Genomic DNA, 26,598 nt, shown 5'->3' on the forward strand with positions numbered 1-26,598 from the left:
TTATTTTGTTAAAAGAAAGGAATACAAAGAAACAGGACATGGTCAGGCAAAGTTGGAACCATAAAGACACTAAGAAGCTACATTTCATTAAAAAAAACACGTGATCATAGTATACATGTAGGCTTTTTTGGTTGGTATCCCAAGACCTACATCTCTATGTGGAATGAAAAAACTGGTTAATCAAACTGGAAAGCAAAGTGGTAATGGATGGAATGTTACACAGGTGATTAAGGTAGGGAAAAGGTAGATATGGAGTAGTGCAGGAAATGCCCCAAAAAAAGGAGGGAAAGGGAGAGAAAAAGAATCATACATAAATAAATTAAAACAGATGTTACCTAGTCTAGATCCCTGACTGTAAGCACACTACCTTGCCGGACTTTTGATCTCTTGAAAAAGCTGGTCTGCCGTAGCCTGTATGCCCAGCTTTTTAATTTGCGAGTCCAGGATTTCTTGCTAATAGGGTTTTTGAGACTAGGGCAAGTAAAGCTTAGGCCAAAATATCCACCTCCTGCATGCAGGTGCACGGCTCCATCACTTGATGCTGAAGCAGGACAAGCCACAGGGTTCTCAGGAAATGAAGCCTCTGGGGACGTCTCCTGAAGAAAATAAAGGGATGGGGAAGTGGACAGAAAAACAGCAATTAGAGTAAGAGGGTCATTTTGATTATACATACACCTTGACTCTTAGATATTTCAGATATTGCCTGCCTGCTTAAAGAAAATATATGCAAACCTCTAAATTCAACCATGTTAATTCTGAAAAAGAGATGACACCTGACTGTTTTAAAAGATCAATTCTTTGCTCTCAGAAAGAGATTTCTAATTCCTTTGCACAAGCAAAGCTTGTAAAGTTCAGGTCTCTGTCATTTCTGCCAAAGATGATCTGCCTCTTACCCTATGCCATTCAGATTGCATCACCCCCAAGTCAAGAATTCTGTTGTAATAAACTAGCAAAGAGGAATCAACAAAATGCTGACGTAATTTATCTACAGGAAATGCTTACCTGTTGTTGACAAGAACAATTACACTGTGAGGTAGATTTGCATAGACATCCAATATAATTCTGGACACCCTTAGCTGCAGAACAAAGCGTTTTTAACCCCAGCTAATTCCCTTGCCATTACTCACGTTTTTGCAGAGATCACTGGGGGCAGAGGTGATATTACTGGGCTCTCTCCTGAGCACTGGCAGACTGTCTGGATGACTTGTGGGTGGCATGCACATAGTTTGAGGATCTGACACCTCTGATGGGCTTTGCTGGGTCTCGTTGGGGGAATTGATATCTAGCTCTTCAGATACTGGGCAGGCAGGGAAATCTTCAGCAGAGGAGGAAAATGGAGACTCTACTGCACTTTGTGTGTCTTTCTGGCTCTCAGGGGAAGTCCCCGAGAAACTGTGCTCCTGGTACAAAAGCGTCCGTAGCTTCTCATCCAGAGTCTTTATATTGTTGTCAGCAAAATCCATCTTAGGGGGACCCTCGCTGTCTGACTCCAGAGCAGAAGCGAAGGAAAGTCCTTCCTGGCCTGGGGTCTGAGCCATGGCACCAGCCTGTTCAGAATTCATTGAGTTATCCATGTCCTCAGTGGTTGGGATGTGACAGTCAGTTGATCTGGACAGAAAGGTCTCAGTAGACATATTCATCTCAGTGGTTCCAGCAGTTGGACAGAGTGGGTAGGATGAAAGGCAAGGTCCATCACCCTGAGTCTCTATCCCTGAAGACTCAACCCAGGATGCAGAATCATGAGCAAGGGCATCGTTGTCACCAGCAGTGGTAGACAGCAGGGTATCCATGCTGACTTCCACTTGGTGAGGACAAGCTGATTGCTCACTTTTTAAAATTTGGGGCTCAGATATCTTACTGTCACTCCTCAGAACATTTGAGCTGGAAGGAGGAGTAGACCCTTGCTGGTTGTTAAGATTTTCCACAGTCTTTGAATAATTTTGAGGGCTCTCTTCTTTGGTATTTTCCTTTAAATGATCTGGAAGCACAAACAATTAATTGTTGAGACAAGGCATAAGATTCCCAGTGTCTGCAGTGTGTCTAGAAGCAGAAAACATTATTATTGGCACTACAGTCAGCCCATTTGAGAAAACCAAAGAGCTCTTCCAACAGGCACCAGCTAATCCCTCTGCAATGCCAGGAATACAGCTTAATGGTGTCACATTAGAAAATGTTGACCATTTCCACTACCTTGGCAGCCACCTCTCCACAAAAGTCAACATCGACACTGAAATACAACACCGCCTGAGCTCTGCGAGTGCAGCATTTTTCAGAATGAAGCAGAGAGTGTTTGATAATCGGGACACCCGTAGAGATACCAAGGTGCTTGTTTATAAAGCCATTGTCCTCCCAACCCTGCTCTACGCCTGCAAAACATGGACGGTCTACAGACGTCACACTCAACTCCTGGAGCGTTTCCATCAGCGTTGCCTCAGAAAAATCCTGCAAATCTCTTGGGAAGACAGGTGGACAAATGTCAGTGTGCTTGAGGAAGCAAAGGGCCACCAGCTTTGAAGCGATGTTCCTATGCCATCAACTCCGCTGGACTGGCCACGTTGTCTGAATACCTAATCACCGTCTCCCAAAGCAGTTGCTCTACTCCAAACTCAAGAACGGGAAATGTAATGTTGGTGGGCAGGAAAAGAGATTTAAAGATGGGCTTAAAGCCAACCTTAAAAACTGTGGCATAGACACTGAGAACTGGGAAGCCCTGGCCCTTGAGCACCCTAATTGGAGGTCAGCTGTGACCAGCAGTGTTGCGGAATTCAAAGAGGCACGAATGGAGGGCTTAAGGGAGAAACATGCCAAGAGGAAGGCCCGTCAAGCCAACCCTGACCGGGACCGCCTTCCACCTGGAAACCGATGTCCTCACTGCGGAAGAACATGCAGATCAAGAATAGGTCTCTTCAGCCATCTACGGACACACACCCAAGATGGAAGACAATCATCCTCGAACTATGAGGGATCGCCTAAGTAAGTAAGTAAGTAGCCCATTTGCAATTTTAACTGTTGCGGATTAGTCATTGATTGATTAAAATGTTCGCTCAAATAATTTTTAGCAATTTTTAAATCAAAGTTTTTATTTTTATTTCAGTTTCATGGGTCTTGTGCCCCCAACACCAGAGAAAGTGCAGGGCTTTGCTGGATGTGGGAATGCTCACTCATTCCCACATCCAGCAAAAACACTGGCCATGCTAGCTGGGGAGCTGCTGGGAATTGTAATCCAACAAGAAAACTCTTCTAAACTCTGGGTATGGTCCTTGAGAGGTCAGCACGTCTCATTTGTTATCATTTGTTTAATTTTTTTAATTTATGATTTTAGAATTATATTAGAAGTGGGGGAATAATTGTAACTAATAGGAAACAGAATACAGTATAAGGAAAACAATAAGATAAAAGGAAAGAGTAGGAAAAAAAGACAATAAAGGCATAAAGGCTCTTCTAACATGTGTTGTCGAAGGCTTTCATGGCTGGGATCACAGGGTTGTTGTATGTCTTTCGGGCTGTGTGGCCATGTTCCAGAAGTATTCTCTCCTGACGTTTCGCCCACATCTATGGCAGGCATCCTCAGAGGTCCTCTGAGGATGCCTGCCATAGATGTGGGCGAAACGTCAGGAGAGAATACTTCTGGAACATGGCCACACAGCCCGAAAGACATACAACAACCCTGCTCTTTTAACACTTGTAATTCCAGAGATCAGGTACTTTTCAAAACACTTATGATTGCAAAGATGACTTTACAAGTCCTAATGACACCTGGGGGGCACTGGCTTTATCTTCTAAAGTTTAGACATACCCCAGGAAGCCATCCCTAAAACATTTGAAGTAGAATAGGCCAAATGACCTCACAGAAAGCCAAATCCAGAGAGATATATGGGTCTAGCCTAAAAGGAAAAGCTAGCACTGTAATGGCTACAACATACAATATAGTTATAGGATTTACCACCACAGTGTTAGATGTTTCCTTTTGGTATTGTTATTACTGTATCAGCTTTTAGATTCCCCTTACCACTCTAATAATATCAGCCGATAAATCAAATGAGGGGAACACACACCAGGTAAGACTAAATGTATATAAAGGCTGTGGCAAAATTTTAAAAAAGTCTTAACTTGGGTCTTAAATCACACATAAAGTGCAAAAAGACAATTACAACCATCTCCATATATCATTTCTTATACTTGAATAAAACTAATCCAACTCTTCTTTTAAAAAAATGAATATACACTATTGTTAGCAATAGGACAGACAAAAACTGTCAGTACTTTTAGTCATGTTGGGTGGGTTTGGTAGTTTTACCAAGGTTGGTACAGAACAGATTTTTACAAGACTGTGGGTGACTTACATTTCTAAATTTAAAATGCCCAAACTTTGTTGGAAGTACAAATAGCAGTGTTTTAACAATGTGTGATGAATGGCTTGAAAGGAAAAAAAATTATACTTAAATTAAAACCAAGGAATAATAAATGAGAAAAAAACCAAAGCCCTAGCCCTTAACATTATTTGCCTTCCCCACTGCCACTGCATTCAGTCCATTTGGTACAAAGGGGCCCTTGGATTTTGTTTTTTGTTAGGTCTCATTGCAATTGAAGTGCTAATGAAATTGTAGAAGTGTGCACATTTACAATCCCTGGCAACCCACTCAAAAGAGAATGGTTGTCGCCAAAGACAGAAAATAGACACTTGTCTAAACTGGGAAAGTAACTGTGGAAAGGATTGGGGTGAAGAATAATATCATACTCCAAGGAGTTGGAAATGAACCACACTTTCAAAATCATCATACACTTGCCTGTCATCTGACGTCCCGGGGCAGTTGTTGTTGACTGCAAAAGAGTATAGGGTGCTTGGGGGTCTCTGTTCCTTATTGTCTGATTGATGCAAAATCTCCAGCGGCCAACAGGGGATGATTGGGGAGCAGAGTCACCTGTAGGGAAAGAGAGTGGGGAGGGAAGAAAGAAGAGAGGGGAATAATTGTCTTATGGGATCATCGATGCTCTACCACCTCTGAAGTGTGCAACAAAAGGGGAGAAGGAAATCATACAGAAACATGACTACAAAAACAGCAAGGAGCAGTATTAGAAGAAGCAGCATGGTCCAATGGTCAAACTTCTGGTGTTGGCCTTGATTTACTAAGGCTGCAATCCCCATAAATATAGTAAGAATAGTATAAGTCATACTGAAAAAATATTTTGTTATGTGCCTTCAAGTTACTTCTGACTTGTGGTGCCCCTAAAGCAAACATATCACAGAGTTTTCTTGCCAAGATTTATTCAGAGGAAATTTGCCTTTTTTCCAAGGAAATCTGCAGTAAGTTGTGCTAAAGTCACTACCATTAATTTGTAATGGGACTATTGTTTGAAGGACAGGTTCTCCTACTTGACCTTTTAATTTCTTCCTTATTTCAGTGAATATTCCTAAAACAGTATGTGGTGGCTCTACCTAAGCATCTGTTAAGGCAAAGGGGGAAAGGAGATCCTTCTTCCACAACACATGTTGATTCACGGAGCTGGACAAAACAAAGCATTTCCTTTTCAAGCATTTTTCTTCCAAATGTATCGCACCAGGAGCAAATGCAATACACATATATGCCACGTGGGTCCACTTTCTCCATTTTCCTGGAGAGGACTGATGCACGAATAGAGTATATTTGCTGTTAGGGAAACATTCTGACTTTGCTTTACTTCAATTCTATCCTTTTTCTTGGCTTAGGGAGGCTCACTGGCAAAACTGCCTGAGAATGTAGGCATGTTAGACCATGTCTCCACCATCGATCCTGTGGGGTCTGCATAATGCCATCCAACCTGCCTCACATTAGGATCAGGCAGGTACTGGCTGTCTAGGTGCAGACTGCTATATGCCACGTTGTTCAGCTGAAACTACCAAGAGCAGTGCCAGTGAACTAGAAATTAACCTTGGATTCTAGGCTGTAAAAGAGGAAACCCAAACCAAACAGTAGGAAAAGTCAGATCAAAACTTCCATTAAATAACATCATGGACAATTCAAAGTTTTTGTCTTGTTGAAGCTCTCTGTACATGAGCAGCATTACTTACCTTTGTTTCTGTCATATAGAATTTAGTTTGCTTTACAAAGGCAACTACATTTAACAGACCAAATAAAAAAGGGGGAGCAAGGAAAATCCCAGAGGCTGTCTTCCACTGGCAACAAAAAGAGGTTCTCTTGCTGTTAACAGACCTACTCCCCAACCAAATAAATAGATATTAGCATGCTCAGCTAACAAGGAATACCATATACAGTAGAGTCTCACTTATCCAACACTCGCTTATCCAACGTTCTGGATTATCCAACGCATTTTTGTAGTCAATGTTTTCAATAAATCGTGATATTTTGGTGCTAAATTCGTAAATACAGTAATTACTACATAGTATTATTTTGTACTGAACTACTTTTTCTGTCAAATTTGTTGTATAACATGATGTTTTGGTGCTTAATTTGTAAAATCATAACCTAATTTGATGTTTAATAGGCTTTTCCTTAATCCCTCCTTATTATCCAACATATTCACTTATCCAACGTTCTGCTGGCCCGTTTATGTTGGATAAGTGAGACTCTACTGTACCTGGCTATTTTCTAACTCTCTATTGTTGCATGGTTTGGATCCAAAGAGGTAATTTAATGGGTTTTTTTTTAACCTGACACAATTTTTTAAAGTTTTTAATATGTTTTGTTTTAACTTGATCAAAGTGCATAGCTATTAGTTGCCTTAAGTCCCATCTGGCAGAAAGGTGGGGTATAAATAAAGTAAGTAAATAATAATAATAATAATAATAATAATAATAATACAAACCTGCCCCATGGTTTAAGCATATTTAACATTTGAGTGTTTGCTGTTATCACAGTATGCTTTTGAAAGCCCCATATATTATCAGCAATGCCATGATGCATGGAAAAGAAACCCATTACATTACAGAATTTGACTGTTTGTAAAAGAGAAACTAAAACAGTTTTCTTCAGTTACACAATACTTCCAAACGCCCCTTAAATAACTGCAAAAAACCTAGAGATGGGATTATCTGGATCTTGACCAATGTCTTAACCATTCCGGTCTTCCAGGGACATCAGTACTTGTTTATTTGCATTGAGAGAAATTAAAATATATAAATAAAAGAAGGCATCTAATCTGAGAAAGAAAGACTGGCATTGCTCTGTTAAAAATACAAATCACTCAGTACTCCAAATCAAACACTCAGTAAAACAAAATTGTGGGAAAGTAGTCAATCATGGCATCTGATGCCTTTGTATCATATTCTGATATCACGTTCTGTTTAGACAAAACAGTCAGCAAAGTGTTACCCTCTCTCAACTATTACAATTACTTATACATTTCTTGCATGGGAACTCAGCAATTTAAATGTGCATGCACCATTTTACAACTGACGCCATCCATCCACCATCCAGGTTATCTTTTTTTAACTTAACACACAGAGATATAGGTGAAAGTAGTGATCAATCACTACTTGATGCCACAGCACTGATGACATGTAAAGAAGTCCAGATGACCTTTGCAGGGTCAAGCATATGATGCAAAAATGCATACAAAAGATACCATTTGAAAAATTAACTACCATGTGGAGATTAAAAAGACAATAGTCAATGTAAGTGTCAAAAAGAAAACTTGCTTTGGTCTTTGCCAAAGCTATTTCCATCACTTTCACCTTTAAAGGAGGGTGGTTTTGTCTAGGGACCTTCTTTTGTCCTTCAATGTTAAATGTTTTAAAATAGTTACTTACTGCCAGTTTGAGTAGATGCTGGGTTTATCTGAACTTGTTCAGAAGATCCTGTCTGAATTAAAAATGAATAGATAAATATAAAAAGGGACTTTCCCAATTCAAGTATACACTTTCCCAGAAAACTGGCTTTACTAAACAAACAGAGCTTACTTGGCTATTGGCTGGATCCAAGGGAACTGACTCTAAGCCAGAGGCACGATCTTCAATAGGAATGCTGCGAATGATTTCCTGGGCTTGGCAAACAATAGTCCTCAATTCATCAACAAATTTCTCCTTTTCACTTTCCAACACAAAATCATCTTCAACCTAACAGCAGCAAAGGTGAAAAAATAGGACTGAAATTGTAACTGCAGGTCTTATTTTAACACTCTTTCCTCTCACCATGTTCTATTTATCTTACCAAATTTTAGCACAAAAAGAACAAAAATTCAAATGTATCACTTACATACTCACACAAAGCATAGACACAGTTTGAAAAATGTACAATAAATACAAAACACCACTAAAAGAAAAGTAACCCCAAATAAGAGAAAACAGAAAAGGAAGCAATTTCAACTCAAACAACACTTCGTTTCTCTTTTTTGTTAAAATTCACTCATGATACAGAGCATATATTTTTTCCATCATTTTTGTACAATATGGGAAATTTCAGCTTTACAAAAAAGTAATATGGTTTGACAGCAAGAAAAAGCCAATAGAGCCCAGTTATTGAAATTCAGTCAGTGCCCATACAGCAATGAATCATTGTAAGATTATACAATAGAGGCAGAAAATCTTTAAATTATATTACTATCTTAAAAGAGAAGGAACATACTGATCCTAAAATTCTTATACCAATGTATTCTTTTTTAAAAACATATACTTAGCATTTCAGTCTTAGATGGTGCTCCAGTGAAACAGAATTATCAATTATAGCTGTTTGGCTTTAACAAAGTTGCAGCATCAAAACCCAAATCTTTCATAAAGTCCTGTTCACACATTCTTTATCAAAGTGCACACATCTCAAGTCATATGTGTAAGAAGTGCTTTGTTCATATTTCATTATTAATACATAACAGACCCTGCAATTCTCCACTGCCATGTTCTCATGGGAAATCAATGTATTTGAAGTAGTATTCCATGTTTCCCCGAAAATAAGACAGTGTCTTATATTAATTTTTGCTCCCAAAGATGCGCTAGATCTTATTTTCAGGGGATGTCTTATTTTTCCATGGAGAAGAATTCACATTTATTGTTGAACAAAAAAAATGAACATTTATTCTATACTGTATAGTAGTTGTCATCACAAATCAACATAACCAAACCAGACAAACGGTGACTCCTTTCAAGAATTTCTTGTTGCTACCATTATTTCCATATACAACTGGTATGTACATTTACCAATCCTGCATGCTCTGGAGTTCTTTTTGACAGGCGCTGGGCATGCTTCCAAACAAAAACTTTGCTAGGTCTTACTTTCGGGGGAGGCCTTATATTTAGCAATTCAGCAAAACCTCTACTAGGTCTTATTTTCTGGGGATGTTTTATTTTTGGGGAAACAGGGTATACAGAAGAAATCCTATGCACTTATTTTGATGTTATGTACCAGATCCATTTGTAGGGACTTCATCCCACTGAACAGGTCAAGTTTTTGGGAGAGTAGGTTTACAATTCAGCTTAGCCATACTCTGTTTCAAAATTAAATGGATGATTTTCCTACCTTCATCACACATTTTTCAATCTATATATTTTACTCAGGAGTTCTCCATTGATTTGCCATCACACAGTTATGATTTGCCTCTCCCCCCTAACTGTCTCTCCCGTTTTCTTTGTGGGGGAAAAACTTGAAGAAAATTGCTGACAGTAAAAGATAGCTGCTATTATAGAAAGTTACGTACCATTACCAATATTTAAAATCAATTAGTCCATAACATCGATCCACGGCAGTTGAAGTGGTGTCAAACTGCTGTAATTCGGAAGTAGATGCACTCATATACTTACCTGCCCTTGTTCCCCAAACTAAAATAACAGCCAAGAGCTATGCATAGCATCAGAAATTGGTTGTACTAGTGATCCTGTCTGTTAGTCAGACAATCATTTGTAAGAAAGGACTAGAATCCATATGAATCAGAACCAGAATCACTAGCAGAACACATCTCTTTCACCCAGTGCAGCTCCTGACAATTAAAGTGGCTGTGAAGAAGGAAGAGATGGGCTTAAAGCTCTGAAACATTTTCAAGAGTTTAATTAAAGTGCAGTGCACTCCCTAGAATGCTTTTCTTGGGAAAGAGGGGTCTGCCTAGGAGAGGAACCCGCCCCCACCCCCCAATCACTTCCACTCTAGTGGAAGCTGTTCCGACGAACTCTGTCCTCACTCAGTGTGGTGAGACCCCTCCGTGGTCCTCAAGAAGTCTCCGTTCAACCCCCTCTTCCCTCCTTAGACCTACACTGGCTCTATCCCTGTTCTGAATTCAGCTCTTGAAGCTTTTTTTTTTTTTTTTTTGCAAAGTAGAAGAGTTATGAGGTAGCTTATAACCAAACCTTCCTGCTTGGGGAGCAAATGGAAATGCTGGAAATTGCCCAAAAAAGTTTATTTTGACTCCTCTCCCAATTTCTCCTGCCACAAATTGGGTGATTCTAACCTGAGAGCAATGAGTGCTACTTTATTCAAAATTTGGAAAAACATCCGGAGTTTTGAGAAAAATCCATTTCCTCACCTCTTCCTGATACGTTGAAAAAAAATGCTGCCCTCAACCTTTAAAAGACTCAAAAACTGCACTTTAACCAAAACGAATGTAGTGGACCCACAGAATACCAGATTTTAAGTGTAGAAATCAGTGGAATTTAAGTTATGTGATGAAGTGGCTAGTTTCTCAAAATTGTTTTTCAAAATATCTGTACAGGACAGGGACATTTCAACTACAAGTATAAGGGTCAGAACGCATAAGTTTCCATCTCAACTTGAGAAATACTACATAGAAAAGGAAAAGTACTTGTACCCTGAGCAACCAAAGTTTTTAAACAGGAAACCAGTGTTAGTGTAACTATTAACAGAATATCTACTGAGAAGCAGGGACTAAGGAACTTGCCATGTAATCAGCAATGTCTTCTGGAGCATCTCCATCAACATCAAATTTAAATGTGACCATCTTATTGTTGTGAGTCTCAAGTTGGCACTCCACAGTGTTGTCTCCTGATGTTGACACCTGGTTAAGAAAATAAGAAGTCACTGTGCCATGAGATTATACCAATTTATTAGCAAACAAAGGTCACCTCTGGGCTGTTGTGTGTTTTCCGGGCTGTATGGCCATGTTCCAGAAGTATTCTCTCCTGGACATGGCCATACAGCCCGGAAAACACACAACAACCCTGTGATTCTGGCCATGAAAGCCTTTGACAACACAAAGGTCACCTCTACTTGATAGTCCCATAAAATAATACTAATAGCCAACAAGCACTATATTAACCCCTTTGTCTTTATAAACCCTTTTTGCTCTTTTGTCATTATGTACCTTGAAGTCAATTCCATCTTAGGATAACCTACGTTTTCTTGGCAAGATTTATCCAGAGGAGGTACACTAATCTACTCACAGGTTAAATGGCTGTAGATATAAAAAAGGTAATACTGAAGAACAATTTTATTTTCTGTTTTTCCATACTCCAGCATTGTCCAAAATCCAGGATAATGGAATTCAAGTAGTTTACTGCTCTGCCTGATTCCACTAAGACAGAGCAATTTCAGGTTCTAGAGACTAAAGGACTTTGAGTCCAACAACATATGGAAGGCCATACTCTGCACAACTGTGCATAATTTTCAGTGACTTATCCTCTGCTTAAGTACAGATATGAGAGAAGACACACGGTAAAGAGGGAATCACTGAAAATGGTAAATCTCCTTTTCCCACTGACAAGAAGCCTTTCCTGAGGAGAAAAAAAAACCCAGCTGACTCCCTTCTGAGCAACTTGCATTATCGACTACATTTAAGCCATAGACAAAATATCTGAAATCTTTGTGAATACATTTAAGGTCACTTCTTAACATACATTAACCCAGTGGTTCTCAACCTGTGGGTCCCCAGATGTTTTGGTCTTCAACTCCCAGCAATCCTAACAGCTGGTAAACTGGATGGGATTTCTGGGAGTTGTAGGCCAAAACACCTGGGGACCCACAGGTTGACAACTACTGTATTAACCAAAGAAATACAGCATTGTTACTGAATTTACACTGACATTGGAGTGTTCCAGATGTTACAAATATCAGTTTGTGAGTCACAATTAGGAATATAAAAAAGTCCTAACATCTAAAGCAAACCTCTAAAATTGTTCAGGCCCAAACCAAGCAAAATAATTTTCCCAGATTGATAGTTTGTTGTTTTCTATTCTAGAACAGTATATAGATTAGTTTCAGCTTCGAGCTGTACAAACCTTCAATACAGTGAGCTGAAATTTGGTTCCCTTCTCTGATCGGGCACAGGAGGTCCGCCTTTGCTTGCTCTTATCTTGCTTGCCATTTCCACTTGGAGGATCACAAGCACTGACACCTTCCTTCTGGGTGGTTAGGTCAGAGATTAATCTGAAGAGATGGGGAAAAAAGATAAGCATTTTCAAAAGAATACACAGAGACTTTTCTTAGTGAATGTGGGAAAACAGTGATTCCTTCCCAAGCACATGGGAAGAGATATGCTTCATTTGTCTTGAAGTTGTGTTGCTTTATTGTTATAGTGTGCCTAATTTAAGGGGGGGGGGTTATAGATGAATCTCCTCTGTGGAATGGGGTGGCGGTGAAATAATAATAATAATAATAATAATAATAATAATAATAATAATAATAATAATAATAAAACTTTATTTATACCCCGCCACCATCTCCCCAACGGGGACTCGGGGCGGCTAACATGGGGCCACGCCCAGAGCAATACAATATAATAACATATAAAAACAACATATCATAACACAATTGAAATCAATGCAATAGATGATAATAGACATTACATCAAAAAATAAAAAACAAAAAAAAAACCCAGTTAAACAAGGGCAGGCCGCATGGACACAAGGATAAAACTCGGAGTGAGAGGGGCAGAGGGGGTACTCCATTGTGGGCAGGGACACAAGAAAGTAGGGCAGTCTAGAAAATAAATGCTGAGGGGGGAGTAACACAGACATATATAGCAAAATTACTCACCGAAAGCACAGCGGAAGAGCCATGTTTTCAAATCTTTCCTAAAAGCTAACAGAGTGGGAGCTTGCCTGATCTCAGTGGGCAGTGCATTCCATAGTCGGGGGGCCACAGCGGAAAAGGCCCCCTCCCTTGTACTCACAAGGCGGGCCTGGGATATAGACAGTGGTGATAAAAGGGCCTCCCCGGATGATCGTAAAGATCAGGCAGGTTTATGGTAGGAGATACGGTCACGGAGGTAGGTGGGTCCCAAACCGTTCAGGGCTTTATAGATGATGGTCTGCACCTTGAATTGGGACCGGAAAATGAACGGCAGCCAGTGGAGCTCCTTAAACAGGGGAGTGGATCTCTCCCTGTAACTTGCCCCCGTTATTAATCTGGCCGCCGAGTGTTGGACCAATTGTAGTTTCCGGGCCGTCTTCAAGGGAAGCCCCACGTAGTAAGTAAGTAAGTGAATGTATGCTGTAGATCAGTGCTTCCCAAACGTATTTGGTCTGCTGCCCCCTTTCCAGAAAAAATATGACTCAGCGCCCCCTGGAAAGGGGGGCGTGGCTTAGAGGGGTGGGCGTGGCTCCTGCTCAAGAGGGCAGGGCTGAGCCTCTCCCCTAGTTCAAGATGCAGGGCTGGGAGGGGAGGTGGGCGGGGCCACAAATGGGCAGCCAGGACTGGGATGGGCAGAGTTACGAGCTCTGAGGCAGGGCTGAGCTTCTATCCCTGTCCTGCGGCGCCTGCCAGGACACAGGAGGCAGGGCTAGAGGAGGGGGTAGGGCCTCTTCTCAAGTGCCTGACAGGGCTGAACCTCTATACCCCGCCCCCGTGTTCTAACAAGCGCCTCAGGGGAGGTATACAGAGGCTCAGCCCTGTCTCGCGCTCTTGGGAAGAGGCTCCACCCCCACCCCTAGCCCTGCCCTTTAGTCCTAAAAGGTCTCTCAGGAGAAGTATAGAGGCTCAGCCCTGTCTTGGGCTTTTGGAAGGATGCCCCGCCTCGTTCCCTAGCTCCGCCCTCTGTGTGCCAACAAAAGCCTCAGGAGAGGTACAGATTCTCAGCCCTGTTTCAGGCTCTTGGGAAGAAGCCACGCCCACTCCTCTAACTCCGCCCCTGTGTGTCCTAACAGGTGCCTCAGGTGCTCAGCCCTGTCTCCGGCACTTGGGAAGAGGCCCCGCCCCTCCTCTGGCCTCTCCCCCATTTCCTAATAGGTGCCATCACCACCCCCCTGGATCGCTCCAGCGCCCACCGGGGGGCGGTAGCGCCCACTTTGTGAATCACTGCTGTAGATGAACATCTAGGTCTTTTAGCTGCACTATAGGTAGTGGGAGGAGTCTGGATTATTGTTATTCTTTTTTTGTCCCCATAGAAGAAATTGCTAGAATCAGTGTTTTTTATCCTAAAGATGTATGGACATAAGAAAATGCATAGGCACTGGAGCAAGAGAGATTTTACTTTATACAAAATGTCCACTATCTTGAAACAAAGGCTTTCAAAATGTCACTGTGAAGATGCTGCAGCATGCTCTTTTGGGTTTAGGAATTGTGACAGAAGTAACTGAGGCCACAGCTGTGATGGCAGGCATTTGTGGGCTTGAAGGACAATGGGCCCTGTTAGGATTGGTCTCTACCTCTTGCTCTAAGCCCCCTTGTGAGTGTTCATCGCCACTAGACCCATTTGGATGCTAAAACATATTTTTTTTATAATTTTTACTCAACAGATGTGATTTCCACAGTGCTATAAGTTTCATGGTTGGATACATAGGAAGGATCTATTTCAATCTGAATTGCATCAACAGCTTTGTCACATAGGTGGCTCTGGAGGAAGCAGTCATTGTGATGAGTGGATGCTGTTGGGTGCACTCCCAGGGGAGACAGATAAGACCACACAACCACCGGACTGCTCAGAAGTGTGCAGGAGAGCTTTGAGAAGCATAACTTGTTTTAATTTATTTCAGTTTGCTTTCATTTTAAAGGGCACAATAGGGAAACTTGCAAAGGCCAAAGAAAATTAAAAGGACAGGGGAAAATTGAAGGGAAAGATACAGGGAGAAACAGAAGGCTAAGGACTCTTGTTTTAAATTATAAGAGAAAGGAATTGGAAAAGGAAAAACAAAGGAAACAAAAAAAGATTAAGTGAAGAAAAATAGAGAAATCAGAGATTTCATAAGTGTGGCAAAATGAAGAACTAAAGCAAACAGAGATGATGACCAATAAGAAATTTTAGTTTAATATCACTTTTGCCTGGATGGCAAAAATTGACTCATTCATATTCACCTCTTATGCCCTATGCCAGTAATGAGAGTACTTTGGCCTTTCAGATGTTTAGCACTTTCAACTATGGCGTAATCAGTGTCAAGAGACTGTAGAAGTTGTAGCTGAAAACAACTACAGCAAAAAAGTCCCACCATTGAGCACCGATGTGGTATAGTGGCTTAAGACTCTGGAAACCATTGTGTGAACTTGGGAATTCACACACTCTCTGCCCTAGAAAACCCTATGGAAAGTTCCTGTTAGGGCTGTCACAAGTCAGAATCACTCTTGGAGTACACTCACCCTTGGACAGAATCTTGTTTTTGAACTGTGGGTTGCTCCTCTGCTGCTAATATGGAAACCTGTAGGTAGGGAAAAAATTAGATATACCAGTATTCATAATTTTTAACAGACAGCAATACTGATGAAAATAACTAACTCCACAAAACTGTGTGCTTTGCCAGATTGAAATACTAAAGATATACAGCCAAGTTAATATTATTTCAATACATGCTTTAGAGATTAAAATCCTTAGTTGCTAAGTCTAGAGATTCTAACTGTGATTTGCTTTTGTTTTTTATAAGCATGGTTACACTGAGACATGAGTATGTCAGTATCAGCAGTCTCAGAAAGACAAAGTCATCATTACTAATTCCCGGTGAGAGTGAGGGGAGTAAAATGAAAGGTAACCAAAACACAATATATGGTACATTCATGTCATAATTCTGTAAACAAAAGGGACTAATACCACATAATACCAAATACCAAATAATGCTGGCACTTCACCTAACTACAACTCCCAGGATTGCACAGCATTGAGCTGTTTGAATTAAAGTGGTATTAAACTGCATTAACTCTGTAGATACACCCTAAATTACATTATAGTTGTAGTAGAATGGAGTCTTTTATTTCTGTTATGGTGTATCTATAATTTATAAAGTTATTTCCATAATTACCAAAGGGGCCTCGTTCTGTACACAGCCTTGCTACCTTTGGTCAGTAGCTTATACTATTTCAATTTTAAAAACAACAAAACTTTAGTTTTCAATAATGAACAAATAAAGATTTTTTATTTCAAATGTGTTCACTTTAATAGGAACTAATTACATTTCTGGTGGAGAGATGAAAATGATCCTTCTCTCTAAGGTTTATTGACATCTACAACCAACAGGTAACAGCAGTCTGGCTTGTCATGCAAGAAAAATAACCCAGCTGGTTTTCAGTGTTTTTCTCTAGCTTTCTGGAGAAGATGCAAACCAGAGTACTTGATCCTGCTGCTTTGAATTTCGTAATAAACAAATAATGGTTGGAAAAGCCCACAAGTTGTTTAACTTTTTTTGACTGCAGCAAGAGCAATCAGTCAGCAAACATAAATAATGGCTTGTTCATGATAGTCAGAGCGATGTCCAAACTGGATTACAGAATTGCAAAATATCCTTATTATTGCAAGTGCTTAACAAATTTTCAATTGATCTCAGTTTTGATACACACAGCTCTCATGGAAGGCTGTGCCAACCAGATTATCTAGCATTTTTGTCACAAAAAATCTTTTTCACCACTTGTGAAAAAGATTAGAACACTTCCATCTAATTAGCAAGAAGCCAAAGAGGCTTTTTAACCTCTTTAAACAAAGAAAATATTCATGTGTTTGCATCAAAGAAAATGCAATCCAAATAACAACAGGTTAAATCCAAGCTATGAGTGTTGCAAAGCGTCATCTAGTTCCACTGTTGGTAGCACCATCAATCTCGTTTACTGGCAGCTTTATCATGTATTAAATGGCACAGTTTAGGTACCTACGATTTACTGTACCCCTAAGAGGTTTTTCCTCTGTTTCCCTTCTTCCATCGCTACTAGTCTTCTGTGTGTTGTGACTCTCCTCAGTTCTCCTCTTCTAATTTTTATTGATTTTGCTCTTTGGGGTGAGCTACAATTTATCTCTCTATACTCAATTAATGTATTTATTATTTACACAGTTGATAAATGATTATGCAAAAAGTCTTCATTAAATGCCCACCTTCACCCATTTCTCATCTCTTGGCTTCTCCCTTTCTCTATCCACACCTTACTTCAGCGGATCAGACAGCTTCCCCGCAAATTCCATGAAACAACTTCAATAACAAAATTAATTAATATAACAATGATAAACATGACTAGAAACATTCTAAGTTCTAGTTTGTAACAACAGGCATACCTGTGGAATATCTTGTCCTTGTATATGTTCTTGGTTTGGTTGTACCACTGTACTAAGTGAAGCTTGCTGGTTCAGGGATGTCGCCAGAGGAGGCACCTGGTTCTGAAGGCCCAATTCTCCGGAGAATGCTGAAGTCTGATACATTGGCTGCTGTTGAACATATCCTGGCTGCATGGGAGAAAATTGCTGGTTGCTTTCAGCTGGCTGAAATGCTTGGGATGGCTGCATGAGGCTTGTGTTGGACAGGGGCTCTGAGAGTTCTGATGATTGTTGGACTGTGTAAGCTAATTCTGGCTGTTCTGGGACAGAAGATGTCACTTGTAATATGCTAGGGACAGACTGAGGGGTTGTGATTTGGAGAGGCTGAGGATGCTGTCTGAGTTCCTGATATGGAGGTTGTGGCTGCATTTGTGGTACAAAAGATGGTACAAAAGGGGTTTGCCGTTCTGGTTGTTGTTTTTCGGCAATCCTATGCAGCGTATGAGGTGACAGCTGGTGCCCTAAGCTAGTATCTTGCGGGATGAGATACGTTGGTGGCTCAGATTGGTGTTGCTCTGAAGGATAAGAAAGGACTTCCCCTGATTGTGCCAAGAAGACCTGTTGTTCCACACCCCCAACACCACCATCTTTCATCATATATAGCGATTGCTCAGGAGACTGTGCAGAAAAATTTGGCTGATCTGTGGCCTGTACTGCTAGGTGAGACTGCTGGGTTTCAGGAGGTTGACCAAGATATGGTGGTGGTTGGGTTCTGAATGTGGTCTGCTGCCCCTGGTAAAAAGGCTGCATTGGATATGTTGCTGGGTCCAAGGCCTGCCCTGCATAGATTCCAGATGTTGGATAGCCCAGTTGCTCTTGGCAGGGAGGTTGATCTGAACCCTGCACTAGGTATGTGGCATGCTTCTGGCATGTTGCTTGATCTTGTACCTCCTGCTGGTTTGCTGGCTGTACTTGGTGAACCAATTGCTCAGAAGCTGGTAGATGATGTGAGGGTGGAGCAGGATAGATCAGTTGTTCTTGAGTTTGTACCTGATACTGGTTCTGCACAGAATAAGCCACCTGTTCTGAACAGGAAACCTCAGCTGCCAGCTGCTGCTTTTCTACATTTTGCTGAGGTGCAACTGGCATCTGCTCTGTAGCACTAGAAGGGAGAACAAGCTGCTCCTGTTTCGGCTGCTGTACAGACAAATGGAATAACATTTGTTGCATTACACCAGGGTGCAGATCTGTAGACTGATTAATCTGAATAGCTTGCTGATCTTGCTGGGGCAAAGAAGACTGCCTGGGAGGACCTACAGGCATTCTTGAGTACTGCGGACACTGCTGTGTTGGCGCGGCTTGCTGTGGTATGTTGGAAACCTGGTGTACAGATCCAACTTGCTGTGGCTGTTGAAAAGAGCTAACCTGCTGAGGAACTTGTGGAGACTGCTGAATAGAGCCCATCTGATAGGGAGTTTGATGAGATTGTGGCATGACAGATGTTGCTTGGAGATGTTGTGTTGATATTCCATGCTGGGGAACTTGCTGGGGCTGCTGCATGGATACTGCTTGCTGGGGCATTTGTTGAGGCTGTTGCATGGTCACCACCTGCTGGGCTTGTTGCATGGATACAAGTGGCTGGGGCATTTGTTGGGGCTGCTGCATGGATGCCATTTGCTGGGGAACTTGCTGGGGCTGTTGCATGGATACCACCTGCTGGGTTTGGTGCATGGATGGCATGTGTTGCGGCTGCATGGATGGCACATTCTGGGCAACCTGCTGGGGCTGTTGCATGGATGCCATCTGTTGGGAAATCTGCTGAGGCTGCTGCATGGATGCCACCAGTTGGGCAACCTGCTGTGGCTGCTGCATGGAAATTACTTGCTGGGTCATTTGCTGTGGCGGCTGCTGAATGGACAGTGCTTGTTGAGGATTTTGCATGGACTGCATGGACGCCTCTTGCTGGGTCATCTGTTGTGGCTGCTGTATGGATACCACTTGCTGTACCTGTTGGGGAACATGCTGAGATTGCTGCATGGACACCACTTGCTGGGGCTGCTGCATGGATACTATCTGCTGTGGAAGCTGATGGGGCTGCTGCACGGGCATCACTTGCTGGGGAGCCTGCTGGGGCTGCTGCATGGATGCCATCTGTTGAGGAATCTGTTGGGGTTGATTCATGGATGCCATCTGCAAGATTTGCTGGGGCTGCTGCATGGATACCACTTGCTGCTGCTGCATGGATGCCATTTGCTGTGGAATTTGCTGGGGCTGCTGCATCGATGCCACCTGTAAAGGGATCTGCTGGGGCTGCTGCTGCATGGATGTCATTTGTTGTGGAACTTGCTGGGAATGTTGCATGGAAGCCATTTGGTGGGAAACATGCTGGGGCGGCTTCATAGAAACCATTTGCTGGGGTTGCTGCATGGATGCCATTTGCTGGGACTGCTGCATGGATGCCATTTGCTGAGACTGCTGAGCTTGCTGCATGTTTGCCATCTGCTGCGGAATGTGTTGAGTCTGCTGTGCAGCCACCAAATGCTGGGAAACTTGTTGTGTAGATGCCACTTGATGACTCATTTGCTGGGTTTGTTGCATGGAAGTCATCTGTTGGGAAGCCTGTTGGGGCTGCTGCATAGATGGCACCTGCTGGGGAATTTGCTGGGGTTGTTGAATTGATGCAACTCCTTGTGGAATTGACTGTGGAGCTGAGGAATTCACAAGACCCTGTGCTAAATTTGCTACATTACTGACAAACTGAACTGGAGGCTGTCCCTGTTGAATAGGTGAATGACTGGCAGGTACAGAACTGGCAGGAGCGTATTCCAAATCCATTGATCCTGCAGCAGCTGAAGAATGACTACTTAGTCTAGGAGCAGGTGCCTGTTGTATGCTGGCTGACAGTTGCTGGTTTGCAATCTGTGAAGCAGGTATACTTTGGGGGGAAGTGACTGTCAAGATCTGCTGAGGGATACCCATGATAGATCCATCCAAGGCCTGTCCTTCTGTACCGTACAACACCTGGGAATCGGAAGGCTGGTGAAAAAAAATATTTTTAAAAGTGGTTAAATTTTTACACCTTTAGAGCTTAGCCTATGGAACACCATCTCAGAAATGACGCTTATATGGATAACAGGGAATGTGGTGTATAATTGTAAAATTCCATCATCTTGGCCATACATATCCAATGCACTAAAATAATGACTTTATTAGTTGTAGCTGGACAAGAAGCATTATTCTTAGCATCTGAAACAAAACACTTAGTTGATAGGCTGCTTTTAAAAATTTAGAGTGGTTAAAATATTCTTGGTAAGGTTTATGTCCATCTGGAGGTTCATTTTGGAGAAACCCACAAGGTTCTACTGCACCAGGAGCTCAGCCTCCCCTTACATCATTATTTAAACCTGTCTCAGGAATGGCTGCTGGAAATGGGACAAAAAAGAACACACACCATAAGGACCTCATCACATTAGAGCATCTATCCACTTTATATCCTGTGGCTGCCTCCTGTAGAATTCTGGAGCCTGTAGTTTAATGAGGCCCAGGACTTCTCTGGCTGAGCAGCTCAAAGCTCCCTCCCTAAAGTAAAAGCCCCAGAATTCTGCAGGAGGCAACCACAGGATTTAAAATGGATAGCTGCTCTAGTGTGATGAGGTCCATGAATATAAATGAGGAAAGCATAAAGTCCCTTATCAAATGCATCCTTCAGTAGCCTCTTCTTATATAAAGGACTGGTTTATTTAATAGACCTGTAGTCCTGTAGTTACATGCATTTACACGTAGTCCACATTAACTTGTTCTAGACCAAGGTGAGATTACAATTGTTGAAATATAATCAATTCAAACAGTAGACCCTGAAAATTTGAGAATAAAGTTATTTCATGAGACATTTCTTACCACATATTCAAGCCAACATCACTATTATTTTGAAATCCTAGAATGAGATTAATTCAGAACACTGTCAAGGGGAATGCAGCCTGGTATGCTCGTGTTTAAACTATCAAATCCTCAGGTGCCTCATCAAGGTATTTGACACTGGCAAATCAAGAGACGTTTAAAAAGTAATGGAAATTGTATTCTAAATTCACTGTTAACTTTGCAGTTCAGGACTTATTCCGTACATTTTTGTATGTGTTCAAAAAAATTTAAAATCTGAATTTGACACAGAATAGATCTCCAACTAAATCTTTTTCTGCACTGGAAAAAGCATTCTTTGTACAGAAAATAACATTCCTACACAGAAAGGTTATATGGTATCCTGAGAGTGCTGTTTCCTGGGAAGAAAAGTCTATTTTCTATGCAGAAAAGGCATTTTCAGTGTAAAAGTGTGAATTTTGTGCAGAATAGTTCACAAATAGCTCACAAGCGGTCAAAAATCCCTCAGCAATTGCACAGTGGGAAGAAAACTGTTGAAAATCCTTGCTGATTTAATCAAGAATGGAATTAACAAAGAATGACATCTTTACTGTTTAGTTCTAAATCCTATTTAAAACATAGCAACAAGAGAGATTATTACTATAGAACAGTAAGATCTCAAGTCCTTTTATGGACAAATTTAAAATACATTTACTCGAGTGTAGTGCACCAGAGAGTGTAATGTGCACATTACCAAAAATCCTCAGAAATTGGGGGGGGGGGGGGGGTTCTTGGTGCTTCTCCGGCATTCTGCATCAGAAAGCTGGGGTGGAAAGGGGCTTTTTCGCACTGCTCGGAGAAGCACCAGAAAGTCAGAAGAGGGAAGGAAGGGGGGCTTTCTGCCGCTTCTCCCAGCTGGGAAAAGGAGAAGTCAGCTGGGAGGGAAGTAGTGCCTTCCCATGCCGTGACTGGCAAACTTGCCAACCTTGGCTTGGCAGAGGGGTGTGGTTTCCCAGTGCCTCATTCAGAGCCTGAATGAGGCCAGTTGGGAATCCTCTACTCTTCCACTATTTGAAAGCAGAAATGTCATCGTTTTCCAATTTCTCTTGCTACTAGTGAGCTATATTCTGTAATTTCCCAATCATGAGAAGAGAGGGAGACAGAGAAAAAGTTTGGCAAAAACTAACGGATGGTAGAGGCTAATTGGGTAATTGAGAATTTGTTGCCTCTTTAACTCAGTAACTCAGTAATTTAGGTTTAGAGAAACAATTCCAACATAATCCTTTATGTTTAATTTTTTTAAAAAAAATTAGTTTAAACTATTCCATTTGCTGAAATTTAGGATTAAATCTATCTTAATTTGTTAGCACCTATCATTGATTTTGACAATGAAACTAACATGATGTGTAAGGAAAAAGTTATACAATAAGTAATATTTTCTAGTTACTTTTCAAAGTCATTTTGAGATGTGGCTTACTATTTTTTAAAAGTAATGAAAAAAATACCAGGAAAATATATGGTCAATGGACTGAGTTAATGCAATGAGAAAATGGAATGAAAAACTCTTTGAAAGGAATCTTCTAAGTTTTCAACATCATTATAGCCACTAGGGTGGAATCACGGCTAAATGGCTAGGCTGAGTTTGGGGGCCACTTTTGAGTGGTCGTTTGAGCAGACTGTCAGGTTTTCAAGGAAAATTCTTACCATCCTGGGTGTGAAATGCCTCACTGCATCAGGGGATGCCCGGGACTGGGGAGAAGCAGAAGGGACAAAGCTGTGGAAAGTCAGAACTGAAAGCTGACTCTGGATAAGGGGAAAATATTTGAGTGGGCCACATTCACTGGCTGCTGCTGCAGCATCTGTTTTAAGAAAGAATTAATACACTGTGTTGTCGAAGGCTTTCATGGCCGGGATCACTGGGTTGCTGTGAGTTTTCTGGGCTGTATGGCTGTGATGACTCATGGGCCTTGTAGTCCTGTTCCTAGTACTATTGTGGCAGATGAAGATGAAAACATGGGGTTTTCGCCGGTTCAACAAGAACTGGAGTCTCTTCACCTGCCGGATGCTGATGTTTGCCCTCAAGAATTCAGTAAACCAGGCCTTGGGCAGTACTCCCCTCCGTTTCCCAGGAAGGAATTTTATTCTAAAGACAGGGGAGTCAGAGAAGCTAATCGGAGAAGTCTAAGAATCGCTGCCAAACAAATGGCTGATTAGGTCTGTTTCCCTTGGGAAATTCTAAGGAGTCTTGCATCTGGACAGAGTTGGGTTTCGCTTCTCGTTCTCTAGGGAAAGAGTTCTGTTGACGGGAAAACGAGACCCAATATAGGTGTTTGGCGCGAGGGATTCTTTGCGGAGTCAATTGATCAGCTTGAGGAGAGAGATCGTGTGTGGACTTTGTAATCCCAGTTCCTTGCTTCCTGGATCAAGCTTCAAGCCTTGCCCTGCCTCGCGGTTTTACCACGGACTCTGCTTCATGCTTCATGTTTTGCCTTGTCTCCAGTCACGGATCTAGTCAAGAATCAAGTTTATTTCCAGCCTTGTTGTCAAGCTTCATTGGACTCTAAGACTTTGTTATTTCCCCACACTATTGCTTGGCAAAGTGTGTGTTTCGGTCAAGTGGATTAAAACTTTGAACTCTAATATCAGTTATTGGACAATACATTTTTGGACTATATTTGACCTCATTTGAAAGGTCTGCTTCTGAACTATATTCTTCACTTGTTTTTATTGATTTTATATATTTCTTTAATAAAGATATTAGATAGAGACTGGCCTCTGCGTAAGGTTATTGGTGCCCAGCTGCCAGGGTCCTGACAATGGCCATGTTCCAGAAGCATTCTTTCGCCCACAACTATGGCAGGCATCCTCAGAGATGTAAGGTCTGACCTCACACCTCTGAGGATGCCTGCCATAGATGTGGGCGAAACGTCAGGAAATAATGCTTCTGGAACATGGCCATACAGCCCAGAAAACTCACAGTAACCCCATTAATACTGTTTGTTATTAGAAAAACAAAGGAACTCTCCAACTTAATCTGCCTGCAGCCTCCTGTGACATGTTCTTTGGGAAGAATGAGACTTTTCCCTGAGATGCGCTCTCTTTAAAGCTGATTGACTGACCCAAAGTGCCTTAATGACCAAAGCACTGTAACAGTGTCACCTACTGCAGAATCCAGCAGTATGCCTTAATGCATAGAAGGGTTTCATTCTACTTATTACTCCTTCTAATAGCATATCTGTGGAGATACCAACCCAGTTTTGGTAGATTTTTTTTTAGGAATTGGATTTTTATTAATTTTTAAGGTATTTAGAAAACAATTAACACGGGTCACTATCTATGTAGATGATTTAGCTAAATGGTAAATCAATTGTTATTTTTTCATTCTGTGAACCTCTGAACCAAAGATTTCATATAAGCTGATTTTTTTTCTTTTGGGGGAAATAATATGTAATGCCTTGTGAGTTTCTTCTTGTTTGTTCTGTTTAAAAATTATTGTATTGTGTCATTATGTAATTGTGTCAATAACTTAATAAAATTACATTTTAAAAATGAGTCGCCAAGGTCTAATAGATATTGTTTAAACAGAACTGATAAAATTTGGGTCTAAAGTTTCTCTTGAACTAAACCTTCAAATGTTCTCTCAAATTACTATCTCTTCCAAGTCCAATGGTCTTTATCAAGACCATTGCTAACGGTTATGTCTATTAATATAGAAGGTTTGTCACTTGCTAAGGAAGAACTATTAGCCAAAATGTCTGAGGACATTTCGTGTGACATCCTATGTATACAGGAAACACACAGAAACATCACAATGAGAAGACCAAAAATTCTTGGAATGCAACTGGCAGTGGAACGACCTCACAGACAATATGGCAGTACCATTTTTGTATGACCTGGTATAGCAAACTCTGCAACTTCCCTCACAGAAGTGAACAACATTGAAATCTTATCTGTGGAACTTGATAGTTGCATCGTATCATCACTCTATAAACCACCCGGGGCTGATTTCTATTTTACGCCCCCAACCAATTGCCACAATCATGAAGCCCATTTTGTTGTGGGACATTTCAATAGCCATAGCTGTGTCTGGGGCTATGACGAAGATGATAGAAATGGCAAAGCAGTTCTAACGTGGGCTGACAATAGTAGAATGAGCCTCCTCCATGACAGTAAATTACCACCATCTTTCAATAGCGGCCGATGGAAGCGTGGTTATAACTCTGATCTGATTTTTGTAAAGGAAAGCATAAGCCACCAATGCATCAAAAGGGTATTAAACCCGATACCTAACACACAACAAAGACCAATATGCTGCGTGGAATATGCAGCTGTAAGACCAAAAAGTGTCCCATTCCGCAGAAGATATAACTTCAATAAAGCTAACTAGACAAAGTTTACAGAGACCTTGGAAGCTGCTATTTCTGATATAAAACCTTCTATAGAAAATTATGACCTGTTTGTAGAAGCTGTGAAAAGATCCTCAAGGCTCTCAATCCCTAGAGGTTGTCGCACAAGCTACCTACCAGGCCTAAACGAAGAATCGCTAAATCAGCTATAGGAATATCTCAGACTATTTCAAGAGAATCCATACAGTGATGGGACTATAGCAGCAGGTCAAAAACTATCTACAGTCTTAGCTAATGCTAAGAAAGACAGTTGGATAGAGCTGCCTGAGAACCTTGACATGTCCAAGAGTAGCCGAAAAGCCTGACAATTGCTGAGACGCCTGGATAGTGACCCTCTGGTCAACCATGGACACGCGAACGTGATACCAGACCAGATAGCTCACCAGCTAATTCAGAATGGGAAAACCAACTGCAGCAGAATAAAGATGAAAATCAACAAGGTGCCAGAACTTGAAACCCACCAGTTGTCTTCTCCTCTAAACCTGAAAGAACTCAGAGAAGCCATCAAGCGATGTAAGACTGGTAAAGCACCTGGCCTAGATGACCTGAATCATAGAATCATAGAATCATAGAATAGTAGAGTTGGAAGAGACCACATGGGCCATCTAGTCCAACCCCCTGCTAAGAAGCAGGAAATCGCATTCAAAGCACCCCCGACAGATGGCCATCCAGCCTCTGCTTAAAAGCCTCCAAGGAAGGAGCCTCCACCACAGCCCCGGGGAGAGAGTTCCACTGTCAAACAGCTCTCACAGTGAGGAAGTTCTTCCTGATGTTCAGGTGGAATCTCCTTTCCTGTAGTTTGAAGCCATTGTTCCGTGTCCTAGTCTGCAGGGCAGCAGAAAACAAGCTTGCTCCCTCTTCCCTATGACTTCCCTTCACATATTTGTACATGGCTATCATGTCTCCTCTCAGCCTTCTCTTCTGCAGGCTAAACATGCCCAGCTCTTTAAGCCGCTCCTCATAGGGCTTGTTCTCCAGACCCTTAATCATTTTAGTCGCCCTCCTCTGGACGCTTTCCAGCTTG

General features: G+C 41.5%; 1 protein-coding gene across 5 annotated transcripts in view; it reads right to left on the bottom strand.

The window, feature by feature from the left end:
• The window catches only part of wnk3 (WNK lysine deficient protein kinase 3), a 148,966-nt gene that overhangs the window by 17,992 nt on the left and 104,376 nt on the right, over nucleotides 1-26,598 (bottom strand). For 4 of the 5 annotated variants that reach the window (XM_062971191.1, XM_062971192.1, XM_062971193.1 and 1 more), the window contains exons 10-18: nucleotides 17,335-20,349; nucleotides 15,444-15,502; nucleotides 12,152-12,299; nucleotides 10,816-10,932; nucleotides 7,898-8,053; nucleotides 7,748-7,799; nucleotides 4,788-4,922; nucleotides 1,128-1,978; nucleotides 368-596 (exon numbers count right to left, since the gene is read on the bottom strand). In XM_062971191.1, the coding sequence (XP_062827261.1) occupies nucleotides 368-596; nucleotides 1,128-1,978; nucleotides 4,788-4,922; nucleotides 7,748-7,799; nucleotides 7,898-8,053; nucleotides 10,816-10,932; nucleotides 12,152-12,299; nucleotides 15,444-15,502; nucleotides 17,335-20,349 (4,762 nt within the window). The remainder of the gene's footprint in view (nucleotides 1-367; nucleotides 597-1,127; nucleotides 1,979-4,787; nucleotides 4,923-7,747; nucleotides 7,800-7,897; nucleotides 8,054-10,815; nucleotides 10,933-12,151; nucleotides 12,300-15,443; nucleotides 15,503-17,334; nucleotides 20,350-26,598) is intronic. The other variant, XM_062971194.1, reaches the window with a different exon arrangement.

This window comes from Anolis carolinensis, chromosome 2 (genome assembly GCF_035594765.1).
Source record: "Anolis carolinensis isolate JA03-04 chromosome 2, rAnoCar3.1.pri, whole genome shotgun sequence".
Classification (NCBI taxonomy): domain Eukaryota; kingdom Metazoa; phylum Chordata; class Lepidosauria; order Squamata; family Dactyloidae; genus Anolis; species Anolis carolinensis.